The sequence below is a fragment of the Anabrus simplex genome, chromosome 5 (assembly GCF_040414725.1).
Source record: "Anabrus simplex isolate iqAnaSimp1 chromosome 5, ASM4041472v1, whole genome shotgun sequence".
Taxonomy (NCBI): Eukaryota; Metazoa; Arthropoda; class Insecta; order Orthoptera; family Tettigoniidae; genus Anabrus; species Anabrus simplex.
Window position 1 is genome coordinate 133,448,577 of NC_090269.1, and position 10,634 is coordinate 133,459,210.

General features: G+C 40.9%; 1 protein-coding gene across 1 annotated transcript in view; it reads right to left on the bottom strand.

The window, feature by feature from the left end:
- LOC136874686 (general odorant-binding protein 19d) overlaps window positions 1-9,115 on the bottom strand; it is a 51,229-nt gene extending 42,114 nt beyond the window's left edge. The window contains exon 1 of the mRNA XM_067148326.2: window positions 9,028-9,115. Coding sequence (XP_067004427.2) covers window positions 9,028-9,087 — 60 coding nt within the window. The 5' untranslated portion in view covers window positions 9,088-9,115. The remainder of the gene's footprint in view (window positions 1-9,027) is intronic.
- Between the last annotated feature and the right edge of the window lie 1,519 nt (window positions 9,116-10,634).

Below are 10,634 nucleotides of genomic sequence, written 5' to 3' on the forward strand. Positions count from 1 at the left end.
GACCCATTCAACCACGCTCTGCTACCACTTGTTACCGTGTTTTAGCGGTAGGTAGAGGCGTAAGAAGGTGCGGGCGTGAATGGGTTTCAAACTACGGAATCAAAGTTAATGTAAAATTAATTTAAAATTTAACTAGGTTATATTTTCTTTTCAAAAACCAAGCAATAACAGACATGGCAGGTACAATGTAGCAAAACAAGGGGAGATACAATATTTACAGGTTTTGGGCTTCACGCCCTGACTTCAGCGATCAGCTCAGTTTTACCACAAACACAAGTTTTAACAGAGGGGCAGAAAACCCCATTCATCCCTAGGAGCCCCTGGCTCCGAATTACACAGAAAAGCCTCCACGAGGCATATGACACTCCATTATCAAAAGAGCGATCCGCTCTTAAAATTTAAGCCTCTCAAAGGCCACACCAAACTCTACCTTCAAGCTGTCCTCTAAGGACGTATTCACAGGGGTAAAATACCCAACCTACAGAGGTCTATTACATGAAAGGAAGGTTGATTACATGACCTCTAAAATAACAATTTGAGAGGAGGCGATCTTGCACTCCTAATACACTTTGTTTTTTTAAAACCTAATCTGGCTCTGGGCCGCTAACGCAAGGGCTAATCCCATACTACAGAGGTGACTTAGAGAAGAACACTTTACATTACATAAACGAAGAGTAGTTTGAGAAAATAAGTTCACCTCAAAACAAATGTGAGTGGGAGCTCGAGAGGGTTAGCACTCTCTATCCCAATATGTAGCTTTACAAGAAAAAGATGAAAAGAGTAATTACATTTTAGGAAAAGGTTACATGATGGAAATGCTTCGAACCCGCCGCGAGTGTTAAACTGCCGACCTAGCAAGAAAAGAAGTTATTAATAGGCCATTACCTGGTGTTGAACGGCTGAAGAAGAAAGAGGCGCTTCCCGCCTCCTGCTATGTACTTAATACACTGAAAGATGGAACAGAAGTGGCCCGGAGACCCCAAAATCAGCAGTTTATATCCTCTCGCGGAAGATTCTAGGCGTTAGGGGAAATAAAACACCCTCCCTCAAAGTTTTTATTGGCTAGGGAAAAGAAACCCCTACATAGAGGAAGAAGAAACACATTATTGGTGGAAAATTAATTAAAGAAATTCGGGATTGGCTAGATCCAAAATAAGGGGAAAAAGAGGGGTATACAGCCAACTTAAACCATGACAGAAAGAAATTTAACAAAGAACAAACTCTTGAAATAAAAATTTCTCCAACAAAATAGTTCTTTGATTTCGCACTAGGTTGCACTATTGTAATTCTTCAGTAGTGTCCTCTAGAAGAGAAAGTTCACACTTCTTACTTCAAGCGAAACAAAAACACATCAAAAGTGACACAGTTCAAAAACTCAAAATTTTCCACGTGGTGACATCTTCTGAGAAAGTAGAGAATTAATAGAATAGATAAAGTTCAACCTTCCTCCAGAAGAGGAGTTTCAACAGGCGCAACTTTTAAATAAACGGTGTAGAGGTGTACCGCCCGGTACAATAATATACATAATTCACTAGCTAGTATGAATCGATACGTCACACACTTTCGAAAATTGAACCCCAATTGTACTGCTGGGGTGATACCGTTCGTTCAGATGATGGTGGTGGGTATTCTTGTTGAAAGAGACGAGTGCGGTTAACAGCCTCTAAACCTATGATATGGTGGAGGTATGTTGATGATGCATCTGTGGTCTGGCAGAAGGTCCTGAGAAACTTAATCTATTTCTAAACCACCTAAATCAGCAACATCCTTCAATAAAATTCACTATGCAGATGGAGTCGGACGGATGCCTTCCTTTCTTGGATGTTCTAGTAAGAAAGAAACCGGACAGCTCCTTAGGACATACCGTCTATCGCAAGCCTACCCACACAAATCGCTATCTTCATGCAGATTCTCACCATCATCCAGCATAAAAACAAGGCATTCTCACGACACTCGCCAAGAGAGCGAGACGAATCTGTGAGCCAGCAAATATCCAGGTGGAGATGGACACGCTTGAAGTCGCGTTACAGCGATTTGCAGATTCATAGAGCCCTGCATCCCAGAGAAACGACCAAGCAAAACTCACAGAAGGAAGAAGTGAAGGGAACTGCCTATTTGCCTTACATTCACAACACCACAGATCGAATTGCCAAGGTCCTCCGTAAACACAATATAAAACCGTGTTTGGCACCGCCACTAAAATTGCTCATAGTCTGAGTAAAACCAAGGACAAATTGTCCCCTCTTTTACATCCTGGGGTATACGAAATTCCCTGTATTTGCGGTAAGGTATACATCGGCCAAACATGCCGGTCCATTGGTACTCGTATCAAAGAACACGAATGTAATATTCGGCTCAACCAACCAGACAAATCGGCAATAGCTGAGCACGCTCTATCGTCGGGTCATGATGTCATGTTCCAAGATGCTCGAGATCTTACCCACACTAGACACTACAGGTCCAGGATTATACGGGAAGCTGTGGAAATACGTAGAAATCATAACAATTTCAACAGGGACACCGGCTATCAATTAAGAAATACCTCGTTACCAGCCATTAAGAATCTACGTAGGTAGTTCCCTTCTCTGTCCTTTCACTATTGTTATTTCGTCTCGGTGTTTGCCAAATTCGTACGTTCCTCGGCGCCAGAAGTCTCATTCCAGGCTTGTGTCTATATCATACACCTGTCAAGTTCATATGTTACGTACACACTTTATGTGAATCGCTTAGACTGATGGTTCGGTCAACTTCCGCTTCGAAAGTTAGCGTTCTTACCACGTCATGGGAGACATCTGGTGGCGACTGAACGTACTATTTCCACTTCTATTTTATACGTCTAAATTTTAAAGCATCATTGTTTAGGAAGCCTTTCTCGTGGACAGTCGAGATTTCTTCTGAAGACGCAGGACACAGTTTCCTGCGAAACATAAAGAATTTCACCTAATTTTCTTGACACGGCATAAGCCCAAAAGCCTATACAGCATCATGTCTACAGGAAAATAAGAGTTTTGGTGATGGTGTCTATTGTTTTTAAGGAAGTACAACTGGGCAATCATCCCAGGAAAAGCATGCTGGGCTGAGTAACTCAAATGGTAGAGTGCTGACCATCTGAGTTTAACTTGGCAGGTTCGACCTTGATTCAGTCCGATGGTATTCGAAGGTGCTCAAACATGTGAGCCTCGCGTCGGTAGATTTACTGGCACGTAAAAGAAGGCCTACGGGACAAACTCCTGGTACTCGGCGTCTCCAGGAACCGTAAAAGTAATTAGTTAAAAGCAAAGCAATCTCCGTACAGGCCATGAAGGCCCTTGGAGGGGTGGAAGGTAAAGGCTTCCACTATACGTAACCTCGGCACTTGATGGGGTAGAGTGGTCAGCTCTACGCCCGGCCGCCTTTGCCCCAAGAAATTAACCTGGTACTCATTTTTGGTGTAGGCTGAGTGAACCTCCGGTAGTGGAAATCTCGTTTCTTAAATTTTACGACTTCCTGACGGGGATTCCAACCCACGTCCTTCCGGGCGAACCGAGCACGCCTTAACCGCCACGGCCAGGGAGCCCCTAAAAGTAAGTAGTGGGACATAAAATCAATAACATTACTACACTGAATGGCGAAAAGTCATGGGAAGACACTGAATGTGATGTTAATAACGAGTTGCTCCTTCGCGAGCACCAGTACGGCGAGACATCGACTCTACAAAGTGTTGGAACTGTTCTAAGGAATCTGGAGCCACGCATCTTGCACTGCTACCCACAATTGGTCTTGTGTAGTTGGTGAGGGGTTCATGGAGCGTACACCGGCATCCACAGCATCACTCTTGGATAGTACTTATAAAACATTCTCGAGAATAATTAACAATCGGTTCAAATGTCAACTGGAGAAAGAATTAGGGGAATACCAGGGAGGATTTCAACAATGGAAAAACTATAAAATACAATTTAAATGAAACAATTTATTGGACAGAGAGAACGAATAAATTATCCAGAGCCCAAAAAGTAACCAGAAATACATACAACAAGAAATGTGTGTCAAGAAATACAAAATTGAAACATTATAAGACTGTAGTCCAACCTGAAATAACTTGTGGAGGTGAAACATTATTCAAACTAAAGCAAAAGAATAACACAGACACAATTTTAAAAATATAAAGAAGAATAGTAAGAACATGCATTAATAAGAAGTACCCAATAAAAGGAGAATGGGTTATCATCCCAAATGCAGCAGTATATCAGGAAATAGAGCCCATAACGGATTTCACAAGAAGTAAATATCATTCTTTGGTCATCTGTTGAGAACACCTCAAGACAGATTAATACGCAGAATTTTGGAGAAGCTTTGGAAACAGAAACAACAACCTGTCTGGATAAAAGATATAAAAGAAGACATGAAAGATTTAGGCATGACACTGGAGGATTTAAAGAATAAATCAAACAAAGTAAATGAATTGAAGAATAGTAAAATTAGATTCCTACCAAAAATTGATAAAAGAGAAACAAGTGACAGGGTATTTTCCGAAGAAGAACGAAAGCGAAGATGAGATAGAATGAAGAAATACTGGAAGAAGAGAAAGGAAGAAACCATAAAACATCATAGAAAACCGGACAGAAATTGACTACAGTCGTCCAATGCGGCCGTTAGCGCAATAATAATAATAATAATAATAATAATAATAATAATAATAATAATAATAATAATAATAATAATAATAATAATAATAATAATAATGTTTTTACGTCTCACTGACTAACTTTTACGGTTTTGGGAGACGCCTAGGGGCTGAAATTTTGTTCCGTAGAAGTTATTTTACATGCCAGAATGAGCTCGGATCGAACCTGACAAGTTGGGTTCAGAAGGCCAGCGCATATGACACCATGATACTAGCTGACAAGTTAGAAGTTATTCAATTCTTTTTTGAAGAGTATCAACGAAGAAAGCAAGGAGTTTGGTGAAACATGTAGTAAAATAAATATGATAAGCAGCAAGGAGAAAATTGCCAACGCTGTTATCAATCATCCTGGATGAAAACAAAGCTGAAAGAGTGTACCTTTTCTAGTACCGGGAATGCTCACTAACTCAAGAATGGGAACCAGGTGTAGAAATTGAAATCAGATTCGGCACTGCAAGAGTGTGTTTCTAAAGGTAAGACCTTGTGTAGAGCCATGGCCTGCGAGGCGTGCCTTACCAGTGCTGTCAAGGGATTTATCGTCAGGCCCTTGAAATGTGCATGCATGGCAGTGTTCAAGATACCATGGGTAGACTACATCACCGACGAAGAGGTACTGTGTCGTGCAAGGAATCTTGTCGAGTACCAATCTCCACAAAACTCAGGGAGGTAATACGACCTATCTGAGAAGGCAAGACACAATGGAAAGGAGGACGTGGACGAAGAATGTTATCCTGGACACAGTACCTCGAATGGTGGCTCTACCTCCATGATATGGTTAATCTCACATGGAAAACAGAAAATGGTAAACTTACTTCATGATGGCGACCAACCTTCTGTTAAGAGACAGTGCCAGACTAAGAATAAGAAGAAGAAGACGTTTGTGCACACATAAACAAAGTGTAACGTAACTTCTGTGAGTTGCTTCACAACGAATAATAATAATGTTATTGGTTTTACATTCCACAAACTACTTGTTGTAGTTTATGGGGACGCCGAAGTGTCGGGATTTTGACCCACAGAAGTTCTTTCTCGTGGCAGTACATCGAGTGAGACAAGACTGACGTATTTGGACAAGTTCAAATACCACCGGACTGAGTGTCAGGATTGAATCTGCCAACTCGGGCTCAGAAAGCCAATGCTCTAAATGTCTGAGTGCCTTTGCTGGTAGGACCTAGTGTTTACAGTGCACTATGTCTTCTGGTATAGGCTAGAGCAATTTTGTTACTTTCATTGATCTATCTCAGCTTTATCCTTGGCTTTGACAAAATGAAAGTGACTGAGATATGAGTGATGCTAGTAATGCCATTCCTTCTGCAGCCAGTCCCCTGCTATGAATGGTGTGAAAATATTGCTCATAGGGTCGGTTGGTGCATGCATTTCAGTGGGCTTGGCAGACTGATATGTAATAGCAAGTTCTGGCTCGGTGAGGAAAGCAACAGGAAACTACCTCACTCCTCATTTCCCTAGTACGCCTCTTCAGTGGTGTCTAGGCCATCTATGACAGCTGATGGCGGAGCTGTTGAGGATCCAACCAGCCTTCGGGCTAAGGACTAAACATACATACATAAATGTCTGATTCACTCAGTCCGATAATGTTAAATGCATGTGTTATATTAACATTGTCTTGGGATATTCTGTGTCTATCTTAACTGTAAGAAGCAGATCTGTTCAGCACTGGTACAAGATGTCGTTTAACACCGAATGTGGAAGTGTGTTGGGAAAGAATTCGAGAATATTACACACCTGAGACGCTTTATACAGCGAACTAAGCAAGGTTGAACCTCGGTGATGTTTCCGCAGGACTCTTCTGGTCATTCAGGACTACATAGCATCTTCTCAATACCGATACAGTATCCTCCAAATAGGGCGTGAATTTTCTGGCTACCAGGTCGTTACTGGTCACTAGGAATTTGAAACAGGCAATCAAGTTTCCATATTATTAGAAGCCTCAGCTGCTGACTTCTCATTTGAAAGCCTGTGGTTCCAATCCTGGTCAATCCTGGGTCGAGGTATTAATCTCATGTATCATGTAGTATTAGGAAGGGCATCCGGTCTTAAAAACTCCAGCAACCCCAAAAATAACTGGGAGAAGCTGGAGAAAGAATTTTATTGGCTCTTCACGGAAGACAAAACCGGATGATTTCCTACAGGTTTAGGTTTCTCATGCTATATTTTGATATTAGAAATCTTGTTTTTTTTGTTGTTTTCTTTTGCTACGGACTTTACGTCGCACCGACATAGATCGACACAGATAGGTCTTATGGCGACGATGGGACAGGAAAGGCCTAGGAGTTGGAAGGAAGCGGCCGTGGTCTTAATTAATGTACAGCCCCAGCATTTGCCTGGTGTGAAAATGAGAAACCACAGAAAACCATTTTCAGGGCTGCCGACAGTGGGATTCGACCCCACGATCTCCCGAATGCAAGCTCACAGCCGCGCGCCTCTACGCACACGGCTAACTCGCCCAGTAAATCTTGTTTCCGTTTCCAAGATTTATAAATACTTTACTAGCGGTACTTTGTGCGAGTTCAGTGTTATTCCGACTTGTGTATTACGGAAAGAAGTAACTGATACAGTTTACTGAATTAAATATGTATCAAACTCATTTAATCCAAAACTGGTTTTATGAGCTTATATTCCATCTTCAGGGGATCCAATTAAAATATTTATAATATGCTAAAATAATATGCCGTCAAAGTTTTAAAGCGTTGCTGAGGAGAAATTTACTCTTGTTGTGACAGGACTGATTGGGCATACCGCCTCAGCTGTTGCTCAGGTATTGTGTGTCAAAGAGGAGTGGGAAACTAATTTCCTTTTTAATTACTACTTCCAAGTGTTGTATCATACAATTATTCGGATTCTGCTGTATGAAGTGATGTATAATTTATTAAGATACGTTACGCATAAATATTTTTTAAAAAATATATTGAAATATTAACGCACAAGTGAGAAATTTTACAACTTCGGGAATGCTTCTCTTTGAGGTTACCTATTTCTGTAACCGTTTGATCTAGAATGGTGCGGTTTACACTAATCTGTTCCAGAATTATGTGTGAGAAGGTTTGTCATAACAAACGCTTATATAATGCTGACTATGGACCAGGCTGTTTTTGGTTGAGGGAACAATGTGTCCTACTTTGAACTCAGTTCTTTTCACGTGTCTGACCAGTTATCTCATGAAGTATACAAACTAAGGGGATAGTCTGTTTGGAGAGAGTTGGTTTATGCCTTGGTGTAGCTACTAAACTAGAAAAAGTATTGCCCTTGATTGATTTCTAATTTAGAGCAATTTTAATGACTTTTTTTACTAAAATATGGAACATTAACAATTAATAAATGTACAGCTATTCTCACAATCCACTTCATTCTAGTCGTGCGGTTAGGAGCGCGCACCTATGAGCTCGCATCCGGGAGATAGTGGGTTCGAACCCCACTGTCGGCAGCCCTGATGATGGTTTTCCGTGGTTTCCCATTTTCACACCAAGCAAATGCTGGGGCTGTACCTTAATTAAGACCACGGCCGCTTCCTTCCCATGCCTAGGCTTTCCAGTCCCATCGTCACAATAAGACCTATTAATTAATTATTCCCGCTACAGCCGGTTAGTACTTGGCCTTCGGTTCTCAAAATAATGATGTCCTTCCCGACTGAGATACGTTTGAGGGTATTTAAATGTATCGTAGACTTTCTATGTGTTAAAGAACGCCTTAGGAACAACATCTGGATACCCTGGGATCTGTTAATACCACTATCAGTTAAACTGGGCATGAAAAAAATTATAGTATTAAAATACATTTTACCGAGCTCGATAGCTGCAGTCGCTTAAGTGCGGCCAGTATCCAGTATTCGGGAGATAGTGGGTTCGAGCCCTACTGTCGGCAGCCTTGAAAATTGTTTTCCAGGGTTTCCCATTTTCACACCAGGCTAACAATAATAAATAATATTATTAGCTCTACGTCCAGCTACTTCTGTATAGTTTTTGGAGACGCCGAGGTGCCAGAATGTTGTCCTGCAAGAGTTCTTTTACGTGCCAGTAAATCTACCGACACGAGGCTGACGTATTTGTGCACCTTCAGATACCACCGGACTGACCGAGGGTCGAACCTGCTAAGTTGGAGTCAGAAGACCAGCGCCTCAACCGTGTGAGCCACTTAGCCCGGCCACACACCAGGAAAATGCTGGGGCTGTACCTAAATTAAGGCCACGGCCAATTCCTTCCTACTCCTAGCCATAAGACCTATCTGTGTCCGTGCGACGTAAAGCAACTTGTCAAAAATATGCTCTTTATAAAAACGTGTGACCATTAAGTCATTTATCCTAATTTCAACAGTTTTCGAGCCTAAAGAAAAGTACAGGTTATCCTTACCTCTGCTGTAGAGAAGATCCCCAGAAGAAGGAGGGAGGCTAAGAGTATAAAGCACTTCATGGTTGTGGTCCTGATCTGTTCTGTAAGGTGAAACTGCTCCGGCTTATTATTTATTCCATAGCTACTTGTGACGTCACTGGACTGGTTTACGAGAGGCTGTTGTAGCCTTCAGGGCGCGATCCCGGTACTCACGTGACAATAAAACTCCAAGGTAATCAACGAGATCAATTTTTTTAACTAATGTCAGTTGGTTAAGTATAAGGTGCTAGTTACCTGGTTAATATCACACAGATCTGTCTTCATAGCCGTGCGCACTATAACGAGAACTTGTGTGTAAGTGGGTCACGGAGACAACATCTTCTGATTAATACTTTCGGTGTATTTTATGAAAAGGACTCGGATGTTTATGATGTCATATTCTTTCTGTATATTTTTTCCAAGGAAAATAAGTTAAGCATGATTTTATGTACGGTGACTAAAATTATTCAAGTTTTACGGGTCATATAAAGTCTTATTTTGGCTTTTTTAACGTTTTTTTGTCATTTTCCGGTAATTATTCATACCGGTGAAATTTCGTGTTTTTGTCAAATTTTTATCTTTTTATTCCATTTTCACATACCTGCTGTCAGTCGTCTCAAAGGCAGATTATTCACATCTCGTAATTGTTGACTGTAATTTTTACAATTATCTTTCTTAGAAATATATATGTCCGCCTCTATGTAGGGGTTAGTGTGATTAGCTGCCCCCCCTGAAGGCCTGGGTTCGATTCGCGGCTCTGCCACAAAATTTGAAAAGTGGTACGAGGGCTGGAACGTGTAATATTTTGATGACTACTGATAAATAAAATCATAAAATCATGAATAAAAATATATAAATAAAATTGCTCAAAAACTTAATAAAATTAATAAGCATAATTAACCAAAATGTCCGTAGTATGGGCGCCAGAGTTCACCAGAATGGATCCCTCGAATTTAGATAAGAGCATGATAAACTTTATGTCCCAGGGCGTGTACATAATGCTGCGTACTGGTACATCTGCTGCAGGCCTTACCCAACCTCCTGAAAACGACTAATTAGGTAGGAACTGCACCTAGGTTTATCAATAACACTGATTCTAAAATAGCTAACTATATTCTGAACAAATTCCGTGCATGAGCACCTCATCAACATACAAGATTATACATATAATATACACATAAAATATTGCTGGAAGACCCCATATTTACAACAACAACAATAATGAAAACCGTGGGAAAACGAAAGCGAGAACTAAGTTACCATTTGTAAATAGTCCGATGAACAATGTACATGTATGAAGATAAATACCCTTCACTGTCTATCAATTCGACTTACCGATTCTCATAATCGGCAGTTATCACATCACACAGATACTGTACCTTGTACTACTGTGTTCACATACTTTAACACTTGTTGTAAAGATATATACACACGTCTGTCGATCCTCAACATAAATTTATGGAAAGTCTGAGATAGCTTTCACCAACATATAATGCTAGGCCGCCACAAGTGCTACAATACTTAATGCGCAAGCACTCTCCACAATCAGCCGCTTTCCACGAACATAACACGACTACGCTCCACGAACG